An 18,973-nucleotide genomic window follows, 5' to 3' on the forward strand; every position below is an offset into this window, starting at 1 on the left:
AAGTTGCAAACTTGGACTATTCAAAAATTTTTGCTCGAAACGGTAACAGGTATCGATATAGGTTTTCACCATCATGTTTGGTAAAGTGAGCTCCGTCAGCAATTTTCGTCTATCTCGAAAAAGGGTGTTTTCAAAAAAGCGATCATTACACCCTATTGCCTCTACGCCACCGGGCACCTTATATCAAAATAATTAAAATGCCAAATATAAAAAAGAACACTGGAATTTACCATAATCAGTTTCATGCCTGGTTTCATGCCTTGGCTTGTTACTATGTTTTTCTTCTTTTTGTTTTTTATTTTCTGAAACATATTTGGAAACATATTGGAAAGAATAATTTTAATAGTTAGCACAACATTTTTTTGCCAATTTTATTAACATTATTTCAAATTTTCATAACACAATGTGATACCTAGTTCGGGTTATTTTTCACTTAATTTTTACTACCCGAAACAGCGTTACATCACACAAACCTCGTCTGAGTGTTTTATAGTTTCAATAACTGCACTTTTAAAAACTAAAATACTTAAATATTGACCAAGCCGCGATTTTAATATTATTTCAATGCGATCATCATTTGAGCTGCGTGAAATACAGAGCGATGGCTATGAAATGAAAATCTCTGTCATTTTATATGTACATTTATATGGGAAGTGCCATCGATCGTCATTTCCCAGCCAACTGGACGCCGTTTTTCTTTCGATCATACGGTACAATTCGACATTGACCAAATCATGAGATAACAACATTGCAAAATCAAGGTATGTTGGCATTTGCCTCATTTTACATTGTTACCTGTGCAGTTTTAATTTAAATAGATGCAGTTTTTCTTAAATTAATTAAAACCAACTTGTCCAAAATTGTTCAAAGTTGGCACGTGCATTCAGCATACGCAGAGCTTTAAAAAAACTATTTACAAATTTGCTGTAAAATCAACAGGGAAGCCAATATTTGGACAGACCCGGTATACAAAGTTTTATAACTTAACAATAAATGACAAACAATTAAAGACACTTGTTTATCATTTATTTCTTTTAATCAAAGCTTTATAAAAAAGCACTCTAACTGACAATGACTTGAGTCACATTTGACAACGTCAAAATGTCGACAAGGATTTCCCTCCATTCGAAAATATCCAGAGTACCATCCAATCTCAAATTGCGGCTGACAAAATCATCATTCAATCCAGAGGAGTTTGAGGGTGCCATAGTGGTAATACCTCCAGACGGAGGATGGGGATGGTGTATAGTTTTAGCCGGTTTAGTGTGTTTGTTCTGCGCAGACGGATCGGCGTACTGCTTCGGGATATTTTTGGACGATATCAGTAAAGAGTTCAAGTGCAAAGTCACCGATGTCGCCCTGGTCAGCTCTATATCTGGAGGCTTTTATTATATAACTGGTAAGATCTTTGCAATATTTAGAAAAAAAATCTTGTTATTGTCTAATTATTTATAATATTTTATGTAATTAATTTAATGGTTTTGTCATTCTAAGTGGATTTTATTGCTATTTTAAAAAAATATATTTTTTAAAATTGTATTAGGGCTTTGAAAAAATACCGATAACTATCTACAGAATGGTTCAGTGTTCCGAAAAACGTCCAAATTAGCTTTCTTATAATTTTTTGTAAAATAAACGGGCAACGGGCAATGTCATTGCACATTTTAAACATTCCAGGGGTATACATGTTTATTCAAATATATTTTTACAATTAAGCTGATGTTTTTTTTTTATTTTAAATATGTATTGTATTTTTTTCTCAGTGGATTTGTCATAAAATTTTCATTCCAAAATACTACAATTAATATGTGTCTACAGGGTGTTTCTCAAAAGTGGTTCACCCTTATAACTTTTTTATTTTTTTACGCAAAAACGAGATTTGCTGTGTTAGTATAAAGGGTGTTTCAAAAAACATGTACCGAGATTCCTCACGTAAATAAGATTTATTTTTTATATCATCATTGCCCCGATTCTGCTTTGTTTTGTATCTACAAGAGGTTAAACATAGTTAATTTTTAAAGATCTCAATAACATCATTAGCTTCGTTAAAATGTATTCCTTATAGAGAAAATGCGTCTCATAAGTTAGCAAATTATAAATCCTTAGACTTTGTTGTCTACAAGGAACAGCATTAGAAAAAGCGTGACTTTAACGATAGTATTATATTTTTATACCTAGCAATCTAGCAATAATAACATCTTTAGCCATCCAAGTTTTGAAATTTCTACAATATAGCAACCACATAAAGAAAGTTTCAATGCAGGTATTCTCAGTGGACAACTTCACGCTTGACTGCACCAAACTTTTAGACAAGTTTTGTTTTCAATGCTTTGCTCTAGGATAGGTACCATGCGATCGAAAAAAAAACGCCGTCGAAGACGGCTGGAAACGACAATTGATGACAGTTTTGACGAGGTCAAGCTCTAGACGTCATCAACCAGGAAGGTGGTAATAATTTATTTTTATATTGGGTAAAAATGAGTTTTAAATAGTAGTGGGAACTATCGAATGAATACTATCGAAACATTCGATAGTTGCAATTCATTCGAATAATTCGATAGTAAGAAAACATTCGTTGAAAACTATTCGAATAAAAATTATCGAATAGATCCGTCATCTGCCTTGAAATATTGTATTCTAGTAATTCGGCAGCAAAACCCATTCATTTATAAAATTCATTCATTTATGAAATTCATTTATTCGTCAGGATCGATTATAATAAAATATTAACTGAATTTTAGTTGTCGCCCGGCGACGTAGGTTTCTTTCCGAGAAACCCGACAGCGGTCGGTGGCAATGCTATAAAAGAAGCCGGCATCTTTGATTTTTTGCGGAGTCAGATATAGATAAGGACACATTATTTTTTTTTATTGAGGTGCTAGTATTTACACAGAAAATACATTATGAAGGGCGCTGTTGCCATATTTTGGTATTAGTTGATATTAGCAAAGAATATTATTGTTTGGCTTTAGTTAGTTAGGGATAGTAGTCTATATATTCTGCATTTTATTAATATTCTGTTGTTACACTGCAATAATACTTGTTATTTTGGATGTAAGAAAATGATTTTTAATGTTTTTAAGCAAAGACTGGTTTAATAAATAATAATAACAGCAATAATTTGTTATACCTATTAACAACAAAATTTAAAATGATTTAATATAAATATTTTTTTTTAGTAGTAGCAAAATATAAACAACAAATTAGATGTCAAAATTATTTATATTAGATCCTATTTAAAAATAATATAGTCTCTAAATTTTTGGCAACGTTGGTTTATTAAATAATAATAATTACAAAACTAATTTGTTATATTAACAACAAATTTTAAAATCATGAAATATAAACATTTATTAATTTTCTAAGCATGCAGTGTAATGGAACGAAAATATAAATAAAAAAATTAGAAATCAAAATTATTTATATTAGGTGCTTTATATTACTATTTAAAAATTATATTTACTTTTACTGGCATTTACTTTAAAAATAAATGAAATATTTCTTCGCAAAATACTACATGTAAGAGAATTAGCATAAACAAAATACAAACATCGTTAATTTTTTTAAATTGACACGTGTAAAACTTTCATTTTAATTTTCTCACCCCATAGTTTGAGTTCGATAACCATTTACTTAACCACATTACTTAAATATGATTATTAAGTTCAACTAAGTCATATTATTAAAACATCTAAAATACAAATATGTATTTTTATTCATTTTTAATTCAAAGTTCATATCATCTCTCTTAAAAATTGCTACTTCTCAAAATTTCCCATTAAAAAATAGACCATATACCATATAAAATTAAATAATTGAAAGATCGGACTACGGAAAACCATACAAATTTTCGGAAAAATTTTGACCACCTGCACATGCACACAATCGTCAATAAATAAAATTAAAAATAACTACTATTTTAGTATTTTAACTATTTTAATAAACGCAAAAATAGCACAGTATTTATACGGCGAAGTTATAAAAATTTGGAAGAACTAATAATGCACTGACGCATACAAAAATCAAACGAATACTAAATTTCATTTTTCATTTATCAAAAGCATTCGATAGTCGTGGCGCAACGATAACCATTTGGTCGCACGGCGAGGTTGTCACATATGCTTTAGTATACAAATGAATGAATGATTTTATTCGAATAAAACCATTCGATAGTTGAAATCATTCATTCATTAACCATTCGATAGTCTAATTCATTCGATAGTTCCCATCGCTAGTTTTAAATGATGTAGTTTAAAATTCGAGAAAAAATATTTTTTTGGAAATAGATTTGTGTGCCTGGAACTTTTGACAGTTTTATGTCAATTTTTAGTAAATGACTTCGTCAAAATCGTCAATGATTGTCATTCTTCAGCCGTCTTTAACTTATTTTTTTTGATCGTACGTTATGACAGTAGTTTTAGGATTTAGAATAGTTCACACTTGAATCAAATATGAACTACTCTAAATCCTAAACAATCAAAATGCAAAAACAATCAAATAAACCTATACCTATTGTTTAACAGGGGAAGAACAGCCGTACGCTGCGGTTTTTTAATTTTTTTTCATCTTTTTATAATTCTTGATTACCCTTTAAAAAGTCGCCGCAAGGGTAGTTTTACATCTCCGGTAGCAGTTGCACCAAAGTTCATGGCACGAATGGTTGTCATCTCGGCGCACTCAGTGATAAGGTGTTTTGTTGTTTCCCCAGTTTCTTCACAGAATCTGCATTCGTCGTTCCTTCTTAGCTCCAATCTACTGAGGAGATCTATTAGACGCGTACTAACCTGACGTGATAATCTTGAATGTAGGAAAGTGTCAGTTTATGCCTAGCTAATACCATATGATCGAGTAAAAACGGCGTCAGCAATGGCTATGAAATGAAGATCGCTGTCATTTTATATGTAAAATTATATGGGAAATGTCATCGATTGTCATTTCATAGCCATCTCTGACGCCGCTTTTATTCGATCATACGGTACTACCCTAGGGAAATGTATTAACATAATTTGCAAACTTATGAGACGCATTTCCTCTATAAGGAATATATTTTCTTTAAAACCAGCTTTAACAAAGGGATAATAATGTTATTAAGATCTTTAAAACTGCATCTATTTTTTAATTATTTTTGCCATTCATTTGCTATTCTCAATTATTAATATTAGTCTCGTGGTAGAATAAAATTGTTTAACCAAATTTTTATAAAAAATTGTAGGGTAAATCCGGTAGAGATGCCCCACTTTTCTTTTGGGGCTAATAATACATATTGGTAATTAATTGTAAATGAAACTAATGATGCAATCCTAAACTATCTTTAATAATAATTCATATTAGGACTAAGATAGTAATATAATAAGTAAGTATATATAATAGTAAGAGATGGCCTTCCAACATCGGAGAAATGCCCCGCAAAAAAATAGATCTACATATTGGTTAAATATCTAAGGTTATTTTTTATTTTTTTAACTAATATCCAAAAGTTGAGGATGGCCCTATGCTTGCTTTTTCTGTGTTGTTGTTTGCCTTCCTAAGTCTCAAAGTCCTTGCAGGGATTCGGAAAGCATGCATTATGCTTTTATGCCCATTTGGTCGGTATTAATGGCTTGCAAAGCAGCAGCCAATGATTTTTCAAACCACTGAGCGCTTTCGGGACATTTTATTTTATATTTAGTAGGCATGATTAAAAAAAGTTACTTTTTAGTAAATGAATTAGTAGGGCATCTTTACCAGCTTTCTATGTGGCATCTCTCCCAATACGATGGGAGAGATGCCCCATCGCAAGGTTTTAAAATGCAGCGACATATGATTAATTTTTTGAAGTTATGATACTTCACGAAGCATGTATTTTAATATAAAATGGCATGAAATACCAAAAATTTACATAATATTACGTTATTCCCACGCGACCTCTGACAGTAAAAAATATGTACTTATATAAAAACGGTTCTTTGTAAAAACTAGCCTATTTTTTTATTGACATTCAAATTATATCAGACCATAATAGCAGCAGGTAAACTACTGCCGTATCTAGCAGGAAGCGACTGATAAGTCACATGATTAGAAATTTACACGGTGTGGCCATCTCACCCGGTGGGGCATCTGTGTACCGGACTTACCCTAAGTATACACTTGATAATAAATTAATGAAATTGTTGATCTTTAAAGAACCTTTATATGTTTTTAGGTCCAATAACGTGTGCTGCAGTAAATAGATACGGATTTCGTGTTATAGGTGTGCTAGGAGGATTTTTGACGGCCATATCATTTTTTTCAGCCTCTTTTACAAACGACATCAAACCGTTCCTAGTACTGATTGGCATTGGCGCTGGAACTGGTTACAATTTCATTTACAGCGCATCCGTAATTGCGGTTAGTTTTTATTTTGAAAGGTGGAGAGCCATGGCTATGGCCGCTACGTGTTGCGGATCTTCTTTAGGTAAATATAGAAAGGGTTCGTTCAATAATATAAAACGTGATAATTTATAAAGGAGCAATCAGGCACATTTTTTAGACTAAAGAGTCATTCAGAACGTCGCAATTTGTGGAATAAATTAGTAGTTTCAATTAGCGTAGAAGTTTGTTCCTTTAATTATTATGTATGTGAACAGTCGATTATTAGGTAAAATATACATGGTACCGCAAAAAAATAAATACAAAAGTTAGAGGAGTTTTAAATATCTATTAGCTAGTAATATATTTAAGTATACAGGGTCGGTCATAAAGTTGTGACACATCAAAATTATTTTTTTTAACGCAATCCCCTATATGTTATTGCAGATTTCCTTCCTTTAATTTTAAGTAATAATCGTAATACACATAATGTACTTAAATTCAACCATTTCCGAATTATAAAGTTTTGATTTTGAAATGTCAAACGAATATTTTGTAATTTTCAGACCTGCTATAATCTCATTTTATACATCTACTAGCGTGTACCAGCGACTTCGTTCGCATCCAAATTAATCATTTGTAATGGTGATGATAAAGCAAAGCAAGAATTTCCATGAACATACAAACTGGATAACATTTTCTCACATTTATGTCAGTATGAGGAAAAACAATATGGCGATATTATTATATAACTTGGTAATATTGGAGGGGTAGTTTCATCTCGTTGGAATTTGACTTTCGAAAAACCCGTTTGCCAAAAATAAGCTTTATACGTCAAGCAGTTTAAGCAGAATCGTGGTTAAGAAATTACCCAACTTTTTGGAACACACTGTATGATTTTTAAAAATTCAAAATACTAAAAACCCAAATAAAATTATGCTTGTCAAGCGTTTTCCCAGACTAACCGTTTTCTAAACCTAACAAATATTGTAATATTTGAGAGGCGTTTTCACCCCCTTGGAGATTTGAGATTAGAGAAACCCCTCTTATCAACCTCTACACCCCAGTCCAATCTGTTTTGCCAATAATCAGCTTTAAACGTCAAGCAGTTTTAAGCAGAATCGTGATTACTCAAAGGTCATATTGTATAAATTTATAAAAGCCAAAATATATAAAAACAACAAAAATACAATATACGTGTTTAAGAGTTTTCCGAAAAACTCACCAGTTTTTAAATAAAATTATTTTTAATATTTGAGGGATAGTTTTACCCCCTTAGAATTCCAGTTTCGAAAAATCCTTTCTTATCGAACGTCTACACTCTAAAGTCAATCTGTTTCAGAAATCAGCTCTTTACGTCAAGCGCTAGCTTAGGATCGTGATTAATCAGCCAGATTTTTCAAAAACACCCTGTATATTTTAAAAATCTTAAAATATGTAAAAAAAAACAAAATAAAATATAAATTTTTCGGAAACTTGACCAATTTTTAAATAAAAAATATTGTAATATTTGAGGGGTGGTTTCACCCTCTTGGAACTGGAGATTTCGATAAATCCCTTCTTATCGAACCTCTACACCCCTAGAATCAACCTATTTGCCAAAATTGACCATTTCCGAATTAAAAAGTTTTGATTTTGAAATGTCAAACGAATATTTTGTAATTTTCAGACCTGCTATAATCTCATTTTATATATCTATAAATACTAACTTGAAAACTAATGTCAAATATTATTAAGTATCATAGTTTCCGCAGAATGGCACCGTTAAATGAAGCCGAACACATCGAAATGAATTAAATCGAATTGTTTAAAGCTTGATTTTCATGCATCAGTTGTCCGACGATACGTTGATACGATATTAATATTATTGGTTGAAGTTAAAGACTTCGATTGGTTAACCGTTTCTAACCAATTGAAGTCTTTAAAGTCAACCAATAAAATTAATATCGTATCATCGTATCGTCGGATAACGGATGCACTAATTAATTAATTAGGATATTTTCAAAAGTTAATAACTCGGAAACGGTTGGTTTGAGGTACACTGTGTGTATCTCGATTTTTGCTTATAATTGAAGAAAAAATTCAAATATGCAATAATATACACGGGATTCCATTTAAAAAAATTGAAACTTTGATGTGCTACGATTTTATGACCTACCCTGTATACTTAAATTTATTACTCGCTAATGTATATTTAAAACCCCTATAACTTTTATATTTAATCTTTTGCGGTACTTTTACTTAATATTTCCATACATATCAGCGACCTTGTATATACATGATGTATATGTTACGGTTAAAGTCCGATGTCGGGTTAATGTCGACATTAACAGGTTAATGTTTGGGTTAGGTTATGTTTTTGGTTGTTTTGTTGTGTGTTATTCTCCAGATTAACCGGGTAATGTCGACATTAACCGGACATCGCATAATTAGGGAATAGTATATTGGGAATAGCTAATAATACCTTAACCGTAACATATTCACCTCAGATGAAAAGTTAAGCATTTTAATGTTTACCTCCAATCTCCGATAATTATTTTATATTTTCCTGAGTATTTTTTTTGAAAAATATTTTCCATCTCTACTTTTTTATTTTTGAAATAAAGTAAACCGCTATACGCCGACATTTTGAAAAATAATATCAACAACGTATTTAGCGAAAAGATATTTTTAAGGTCTATATATGCAAAAATATACAATAGTGGAGTGCCCAGAGACTTTTACCTCGGAATTCAATTACTGTGAATATATTAATGTGAAACCTCCTGTATTGTGTTTTATAGATAAAATACTAAAATGTTTACACATTTTTTTTCGTTGCTTTTAATTTTTTATTTTAGTAATTTTAGTAAATTCTTAATTATTATTTCCTTCTTAATTTTTTTATTTCTTTAATTCTTTTTCTAAGTAAATTTATTGAAATAAATGAATCTAATGCATAAGCTATACCTATTCTACTTATACTCTAATCATTGAAATTTTGATTGAAATCGAATTATACAGGGTGACGCGTTCTATACGACGCGGTTTTTGCAAGGAGAATAAAAGTTTATATTGAAGTGAAATTTTGTGAGCTTATGTAAGTCAATTTAACGCATTTTCTAAAATTATGTAGATTTTTACAGGGTGTCCCCAAAAAAAGTTACACATCAAAGTTATGTTTTTTTGTAATAGAACACCCTACACCATATATATTAATTGATTTTTGGATTCTAGTAAAAAAATGAAGGTTTGTTTCTTTAGAAAAGTAAATGACTAAAATGTATAGTTTTTGAAATACTATCACCGGCACGAAAAATGGGCACCTTAAAACTTTGATGTATCTTAATGGTTAATGTATTTTGTTTTAATGGGCCGATTTTGATGATTTTTAGGCAGTGTGTAGCCAAATTATTTGACTTTTTAGTGGCTTCGTCTAAATTAAAAATGAAACTCCCCATCCGTTAATTATACGAGGCGTTGAAAATGTTTTGGCGAAAGTTCGAAACAGACAGAGTGTTTCAAACAATGTGAATGAAATTAAAATGGAATGTGTGGAATGTGTTAAAACAGCAAGAAATATAAAAACCATTTTATCATCCTTACTTTAATACATCCTTTTTCGATGGTTTGTTTTTTGGTTCATCTTATTCGCTTTATTTTTGTTGGGTGTTTTTTTTTGCTTGGGTGCTTTTTTGTGCTTTTTTTTGCTTGCCTAGCCAACAAATCAAATAAGTTCTGGCCCCGAAGCAGGCCTTTTTGATATAAGATTTGCTTCATTTAGTCTTCTTCGTATAGTTCGTTAGTTAATATGTACGTGCCTTAAGTGCAATTCATTATCAATTTGAAAAGTTGGCAAACGGCGGTTTCTTAGGAATAAACTTTTAATAAGTCGATCGTCTCGATTAGAAGTTCTCATACGAAGGTTTCTGGACGTCTAGATTGACGTCCTCATGAAGGTGGTCATAATTCAAAAACCACTTAGCATATTCTATGTTACTAAGGTATTTTTAGAACCGGAATTTTATAGCAAATTCACTAAACTAAACAAATATAGATATATATTTGACTCACCCTGTATATCTATAAAAATATTTTTGAAATGGGAACTACCATTGAACACATATTTTGTAAAAGGTTTGGAGTGAAAATCTCAAACAGGAATCCTGAAACAGAGCTTTTCCTGAATATGGAGCCATCTTGTATGTATGCATTTGTAATATGTGTACTTATATAAATACTACAGCGAAAGCAACGTATTTAAAGGGGCGAACTTTGTAATATATCTTATTGATAATACAATGCAAAAAGTTTTATAAAAATTCATTCACAGTAAATGAATTCCGAGTTTTGTATCCCATAAGGGCCTAAAGCACTCCACTAGTAGCAGATAACTATTTAAAATACTTTGATTAAAAAGTAAAACGAAACATTTTTGTCGTTAAATATAGTGTTTTTAGGGCTAGTTGGTTTTCCTCCAATAATGACTCTACTGCTCAAGCAATACAGCTGGAGGTTAAAATTTCAAGTTATATCGGCGAGTTTTGTAGTTTGCGGTGTACTCAGCTTCCTTTACAGGCCGATAAAATCAACTAGATATGAAACTGACTCTACCAGAGTGCCTTCCGTGGGTAAGTACATCAGATTTAATTTTGTATACCGGGTGCGTCTCAAAAGTGGCTCACCCCTATAACTTTTTTTATTTTTTCAGATAAACAAAAACGAGATTTGGTACATATGACATAAATTTCGGTCACTTCCTGTATCACCGGAAATTACTACAACTTTTGGTTTATAAATGGCACACTCGGTATTTTTTTACTTTATTCAATTGAAAATGACACTCTGAATCGAATGACATATCATATGTCAACTTTTCACGTATTCGCTCAAAAACAAATTGTATTTTAAATTTCAATCTAGAGTGCAATGACTGTGTTAAAAACACTAATTTTTAATCAAGGAGCCTTGGAAAAATAGATTTGAGCGTCTAATGTTTTTACTATCTTGTCCTGGCCGGTTAAAAGATTCCCAAATCGTATTTTTAATCATATCTATTTTTTTTTCAAATGGAACGAGGGTAGCATTTTTCATTAGCATATTTTGAAAAATAATTTTTTTACGAATAATTTGATACCACACACTTGGTATTTCGAGTCAAATTGTCTTTATGAACCGCATGTTACAATTTGAAATAAACCATATGCGAAAATGTCAAAAGTTGACATATGATATGTCATTCTATTCAGAGTGTCATTTTCTATCGAAAAAAAAAATAAGTTTCTTTTATCGAGATCTACCAGCTCTGAAAATATTTGCACTTATTCAAGATTCACCCTGTAGAGTGATATCGCGCTTTTTATAACTGTCTACCGCTGATTGAGTCACGGTTTTTTTGTCTGTTCTTTTGCATACGGCTTTTTAAATAAATAAACATGATATTCCACCAATCGACATACATGTATGCGATGATTTTTTTGTCAAATTCCATTCAGAGTGTCATTTTCTATCGAAAAAAGTAAAAAATATCGAGGGTGCCATTTAAAAATCAAAAGTTGTAGTCATTTCCGGTAAAACCGGAAGTCCAATCCCAATTTATGTCATATTCTAACATACCAAATCTCCTTGTTTTATCTAAAAAAATAAAAAAGTTATAGCGGTGAACCACTTTTGAGACGCATCCGGTATAGGCCTGGTGCATTTCAGTTGATTTCCAAAAATTCCGATCGTAGCGCTCGAACGGCAGAAATCAGAAGTTATCGCTCTGTATTTCACGCCATCCCTGTTGCAGTTCATGATTAAAATAATATTGAAATCGTGATAATATTTGAGTATAATATTTTAGTTTTTTACTAGTTTGCTAGATAATAATAATAATAATACATTTATTGAAGTTTGTATATATACAATGCAATAAAATTTATACAGATGAGTTTACAAACAAACATTATCATACAAAAAACAACAATATAATCTTACAAACTACAAAAAGGCTGGAAAAACAACGGTTGCCGATCAAGTTCCAGCCTCAAAGTTTAAAAAAAAAGTAATATAAAATAATAATTCAAATATAATAAAAAACAAAACAACCAAAGGCAATCTAAAATTTGCCACAAAAATCAGACAGAAAACAGCACCTACACGCAACATGCCACCTAATCAATATTCAGAAAGTATTTTTCTTGCTTTTGTCTTAAATTCACCCAAAGAGCAGTTCTTAAACATCTAGATTGTTGTACGTACTATAAATATTAAATGTAAAGGATCGTTCAAACAATGCAGATCGGTGCGGAGTGGGTGAAATGAGACCCCTGTGCCTCAAATTCAAATTGTGAATATCAGTACAAAACTGTATTTTTTCATAAAGGTAAGGTGGACTTTTATTTATTAAAATTGAATGGAACAGAGTCAGAGAGTGCAGTCTACGCCTAGTTGCCATATTTATCCACTTTGCCTCCTTAAGTTTATGAGATATTCATCATATCATATTTCCGAATACCATATATATAACGCAAACAAGATTTCTGAACTTTTTCTATTCTGGCGGTATCCCTAACGTCTAAACAAGGCCCATACAATACATCACAATAATTAAAATGACTAAAAATTAATGTATCGGTAATTTTTATTTTAGTTGGTATATCAAGTATTTTACGATGGGGGTAAAGCATATGCCCTCTGAAGTAGCTTTGCAGTATGTTTTTTAAATCTAAGATCCACATCCAGTTCAACTCCCAGATTCTTAGCATACGACACAGCACTTAATTCTTTATTGTCAACCATTATCTTTAATTTACTTTGTACTTCTTGGCGTTTATAACCAAAAATTAACACTGAAGATTTATTAGGATTAATAATTAAGTCATGTTTACTGGAAGCTTTAACCAATTTATCTATATCATTATTTAAAACTTTATTAGCATTATCTATGTCATTAGGATAGAATGAATAACTTAACTGTGTGTCGTCCGCGTAAAAGTATGTTTTAGATGTAACTACTTCCGAAGAAACTTGTGCTGCATAAATATTAAAAAGTAATGGGCCCAATATGGTTCCTTGAGGCACACCTCTCAGAATTTTATTTTTAGTAGATTGACTCTTTTCCGTATGAACAATTTGATATCTATTAGACAAATAGCTATGAATCATTGCAACCACATCCGCGGAAAAACCTGTATAGGATAATAAGACTGTGCTCTTTCCAATATCTGTCATTCTAAGAACATCATCCACAACATCAAGTAAAGAAGTTGTGCAACTATATCCCTGTCTGAAACCAGATTGCCTCTTCGGAAGTAAAACATTTCTATCTAGATATACTTTAATTTGGGCATTCATTATTTTTTCCAAGCACTTAGAAAGCGTTGGTAAAATGCTTATCGGACGCAAATCGCTAAGCTCTAAGGGAGGTGACTTCTTTGGCATTGGTAGAACTATACTTATTTTCCATTCATCTGGAAATGTGTTAGATAAAAGACAGCTATTGATAATATTTGTTATTATTGGCAATATATGCGGAAAACAAAGCAAAATCATTTTTATGGACACGTCGTCAGTGCCAATTGCTTCCGATTTAATATCCAGTAAATACTTATATATAATGTCTTTGTCCATCAAACTAAACTCAAAAAGTGCATTGAAATTTTTAACTGTGTGGTTTTTATAAAAATGTATTAATTCCAAGTTTGACGACGTCTCTATTCCACTATGCTGCAAAAAATAATCATTGATAAGTTGAGCATTATTCATTGACTTTGGTATTATAGTTTTTTTATTCCTCGAATATATCTCTAAGTCGCGAAATTTTTGCCATAATTCTTTTTGAGATCTATTATTATTTATGGTTTCCTGGAGATATGCCCTCTTTTCGTTTCTAATTGCTATATTTATCTGATTTCTAAGTGTTTTATAGTAATTCCAGTCTTGTAAATTTTTTGAGTTTTTATATTTCTTAAAAGATTTGTCTCGTAAGGTTATCATTAGAATTATTGTGTCTGTAATCCAAGGTGGTTTTTTCTTCTTAAATGTAATAGTTTTATATGGACAAACAGTATCAAATAAATCAATCAGCAAACCGCTGAATGCCGCAACTTTCTCATCTATGTTCTCAATATACAGAATTAGGTCAAAAGGTGTTACCAAAAGCAATTCCATTAACCAATCCTTATCGAGTCTTTTAAAATTCCGAAAAGTAAATTTTAAACTATTAGCATCACTTTTTGGTTGCTTAAATCTACAAAAAACTAATAAATGATCCGTAACATCAGGATATTTTACACCAAAATCAATTGGTTCCAAGTCCGATGATATTATCAAAGCATCCAGCAGTGTTGCAGACTGACGATCAACACGTGTCGCAGAATTTATAATTTGCTTTAAACCGAAGGAATCTAATGCATCTAAAAACTGAATAGTATATTTATTTTCCGTATTTAACAAATCTATGTTTATATCTCCACCACATATAAATTTATTACAAGATATTACGAAATTAGATACACTATCTTCAAAAAAGTTAAAAAAATTTGAATAATTTTCTTTTAGGGTACGCGGAGGTCTATAAAGGGTACCAATTATACAAGTACATTTTGAGAGGTATACTTTTAGCCATAATTGTTCAAGATCATCAGCACAAGAACCGCCCAAATTTATATACTTTAACTTATTACTTACGTAAGCTGCAACACCTCCTCCTCGACAGTTACGATCCATTCTTACAAGATCATAACCTGATATATTCAAATTAACAGAAAGCATTCGAGCATCCAGTCTAGTTTCAACCACACCGACCACATCATAACGCTCTGCATCTAATATGTCCTTAAATTTTATAAAGTTGCTGGTAAGCGATCTCACATTAAAAAAGCCAACAGAAATATTTAACATATTAATTTGGTAGAGAAAAAAAGTAAACAAAAAATTAGGTATAAAATAAAAAAACAAAAGAACAATAAACAGTAATTAAATAAATTTAATGGGATTGAAGACTTTAATCTAAACTTGATATAAAAGAGATATTTACTAGGAGAGTCAATAAAAAGTTGTACTTGCTAGATCCTATCTGGCTTTGGGCCAAGTCTCGTTAAAGCATCTGTATATGCTGAACATTTGATTTTTTCCCATATAGCATGATCCACAGGCACATTTTCATCATTAAGTTTTAAGCAATTCGAAGTTCGAATTGCTTAAAACTTAAAACGAATTTCGAACATTTTTTAGTATTTGACTTGCAGTCTCCTTTAGCTCGTGATTTTCAGCACAGATAGGACATGACCGCTTGTTAGTACACTTATTAGCAGAATGACCAAACCTATTACATTTGAAACACCTGAAAATGTCAAATGCATCATACACACTACAGCTATCATATGCGACAAACAGGTTGCCAGTTTCCAATGCCCGCCTGTATACTGATCTGTCTATACTTGAATTATGGTTTGAAATATATTTGGATTTTTCTTGGTCGGATCTTGGTTTTTAATATTTTACATTGAGATTCTTCATGAAATATATTTGTGTTACAGGCAAAGAGATAATTATAGAGATCATCTGACGAGTAGCTGGCAGATAAACCAACTATTCGTATTCTTTGGAGAATACCACCAATTTCTTTCACGTTATACCCGCCTGACATTTTCCTTCTTTCAAGGGCTTTCAGTTTCTCATTATCATCCTTATTTTTACATGCGATAATTACTCCACCATCCTTAGCATCCAAGCTGAACATTTTCTTCGCAAGGATTAATATTAGTCAATATATCAGCTTTCATTTGACTGTGTAGTTGTTTGTTGTCCTTTGGAATCAGAATAACTGGTTGTGACTTGTCGTTTAACACGTCAGAATATTTTAGAGGGTGTGTAGGTCCCTCCAATTCAGTAGATCGACCTACATCCAACTTTATCAAACTTATTTCGGTTTTTAAAGAAGACACCGCATCGTTCAACTTAGACTCCATCATATTTTGGAGATTGGCTGAATTAAGCGAAATACAGTTCTTCGTACAATCCGAGTACTTCCGAGATAGCCCCGGTATAGTGTTTAATAGCTGAATAATATCGGCAGTTTTTGTGATACACACAGCGTGGAATCCGTTTTTGCAGCCATCGCAAAAAACGCCAGGCCTGCTCCGGCTTATCTGATTTACACATAGCGTACAATTAACCATTGTAACCACTTATTAGAATATCCACTCTAAATAGTCACATTTCGATGTAAAACACCTTATTTAGATACACATTAATCACAGGAAGCACTAGTGAAATTTTCTGATTTTTCCGTACCAACGTATCACACAAAAACATCGAAAAACTGCGACCCGATGTTTAACGTGGCAGAGCGACGATAAAATATGATGCATCACATGAAAACACATTTATTCTAACATGTTTTTGACTAAATCTGTTTAGCTCTTTCTGTCTGCTTCGGGGCTTAATTTATAAATTAACAACTTCGGAGGCAACGATTCACTCAACGACATGTGGTGGTAATTTTGGTTCTTTACCCAATACCCTGGTGTGACCCTGGTATATCGGGTGCCCCTCAAAAGTGGCTCAGGCGTATAACTTTTTTATTTTTTCAGATAAAATATGAGATTTGGTATGTTAGTATATAACGTAAATTAGGATTGATTGACGTATTCAATTGTTTTTTGTCACTCCCTATTTCACCGGAAATCACTACAACTTTTGATTTTTAAATGGCACCATTATTCGATAGAAAATGACGCTCTGAATAGAATGACATATCATATGTCAACTTTTGACATTTTTGCTTAAAATTGTATTTTAAATTTTAATCTAGAGTGCCATGTCTGTGTTAAAAACACTAATTTTTAATCAAGGAGCCGTGGAAAAATAAATTTGATTGTCTAATGTTTTTAGTGTCTTATCCTGGCCGGTTAAAAGATGCCCAAATCGTATTTTAATCATATTTTAATTTTTTCAAATGTAATAAGGGTGGGTCATTAGCATATTTGGAAAAAGCATTTTTTTACGAATAATTTGGTATCACACACTTGGAATTTCGAGTCAAATTGTCGTTATGAACCGCATGTCACAATTTCAAATAAACCCTTTGAATAAGAAGACTAAGGAAGGAGCATAATGCTATCCATGTATTCATGCATGGTGGGCGGAAAAGCCACCATAAAAGCTCTCTAGGGTGGGGATCCTTGACAGTTCTGTTTGACGATTCATTTGACACATTTGAATTTGATTTGAAATTTTGTGGATTTGTCAGTCTTTACGGAGCTTATTTTATGTTATTTATTATTTATTCTACTACTGATAGTTGTATAAAGGTAGTAAATCTAGATGGAAATTGTGGCAGAACTTAAATTAACAGTGACACTATCGCGATTTATCGAAAAAGTCTCTAAAATAGTTGGTTGTGTAGCGTGCGGTAGATCTCGGCAAAAGTTGAGTGAAATAATGGAACAACTTTTCGCTAGTAAGTGACTATATAATATACATACGTGTAGTAAACCGATCATTTATGAAATTCACTTAAATTAACTAAATTATATATTTTTCTTGCATTTTAGCTTTTATTTATTACTTGTCAAAGATTAGATGTCAAAGAATTTAGATACGTTAATTTGACTTACCTGCTTCAGTAGCGTATCGGATGTTTGTGTTAATAAATACTTATTATAACTTATCTATTTTTATTAGAATTATATATTTTTACAATTTTAATAACTACCAATTTTAATAACTACCAACATTTATTCACAACGTAAAATAAAACAACAAATTATTGAGTCTACCCCACGTCTATCCTACATCATAGTTTTACATTTTTTAAATAATATTAGAACGACACTGATAAACTAAAAATAAGATTTTTGATATGCTCCTTCCTTAGTCTTCTTATTCAAAGAATAAACCATATCCGAAAATGTCAAAAGTTGACATATGAGATGTTATCGTATTCAGAGTGTTATTTTCTATGAATAAAGTAAAAAAATACCGATGGTGCCATTTAAAAATCAAAAGTTGTAGTCATTTCCGGTGAAACAGGAAGTGACAAAAAACCTCGCGAAAAACAATTGAGTATGTCAATCAATTCTAATTTATGTCATATACTAACATACCAAATCTCGTTTTTTTATCTGAAAAAATAAAAAAAACTTATAGGGGTGAGCCACTTTTAAGACGCACCCGGTATAACATTCCGGTTTATAACAAATCGTCCCATTGCTGCCAAAAGTCACTAACTTACTTTTTATTACTTCCGAGAAAAATGCGTCTAAAAATGAATTGCATTGCATAAAGATGTTATAGTTAGTAACTATGCGGTATTAAAATAAAACATAAATAGCCAGAAATCGTAGTTAATGACTTTTGCAATCGATTCTCCGCTTCAAAACATAGTTAGTGATTGAATTTGGTTGTTAGGAAAAATGTTAGTTAGTGACTTTTGGCAGCAATAGCAGAGGATGAAATAAACTTTTAGTCACGTGATTAAGCTTGACCGGCACAGCGTTGCCCACATTTATATATTTTCTTTTAATCAACATATTTTAGGAAACAAAATTAAATTAATTATAAATATATAAACAATTATTATTTACATCAACAATACTCACCTTCTTAACAACACTTAAGGGACATAAATGGCAATTACTACCGCTTTCCTGTTTAAAATATTGTAATAAAGTTGAGA

At 31.5% G+C, this 18,973-nt stretch overlaps 1 protein-coding gene across 1 annotated transcript; it reads left to right on the forward strand.

Moving 5' to 3' along the window:
- The first annotated feature begins 1,101 nt into the window (after positions 1 to 1,101).
- Positions 1,102 to 15,859, forward strand: LOC115880814 (monocarboxylate transporter 2-like). The gene is made up of 4 exons (XM_030898108.1): positions 1,102 to 1,399; positions 6,182 to 6,433; positions 10,767 to 10,937; positions 15,831 to 15,859. The coding sequence occupies exons 1-4, from the start codon at positions 1,102 to 1,104 to the stop codon at positions 15,857 to 15,859; spliced, it is 750 nt and encodes a 249-aa protein (XP_030753968.1).
- Positions 15,860 to 18,973: the final 3,114 nt, after the last annotated feature.

This window comes from Sitophilus oryzae, unplaced genomic scaffold (assembly GCF_002938485.1).
Source record: "Sitophilus oryzae breed Bouriz unplaced genomic scaffold, Soryzae_2.0 scaffold_165_pilon_pilon, whole genome shotgun sequence".
NCBI lineage: Eukaryota > Metazoa > Arthropoda > Insecta > Coleoptera > Curculionidae > Sitophilus > Sitophilus oryzae.

Excerpts from the sequence above, each read along its gene's own strand:
- LOC115880814 (XM_030898108.1), top strand. The coding sequence starts at position 1,102 with ATGTCGACAAGGATTTCCCTCCATTCGAAAATATCCAGAGTACCATCC. Across the intron at positions 6,434-10,766 it reads GTGTTGCGGATCTTCTTTAG|GGCTAGTTGGTTTTCCTCCA; the intron begins GTAAATATAGAA and ends TAGTGTTTTTAG. Across the intron at positions 10,938-15,830 it reads TACCAGAGTGCCTTCCGTGG|GCAAAGAGATAATTATAGAG; the intron begins GTAAGTACATCA and ends TTTGTGTTACAG.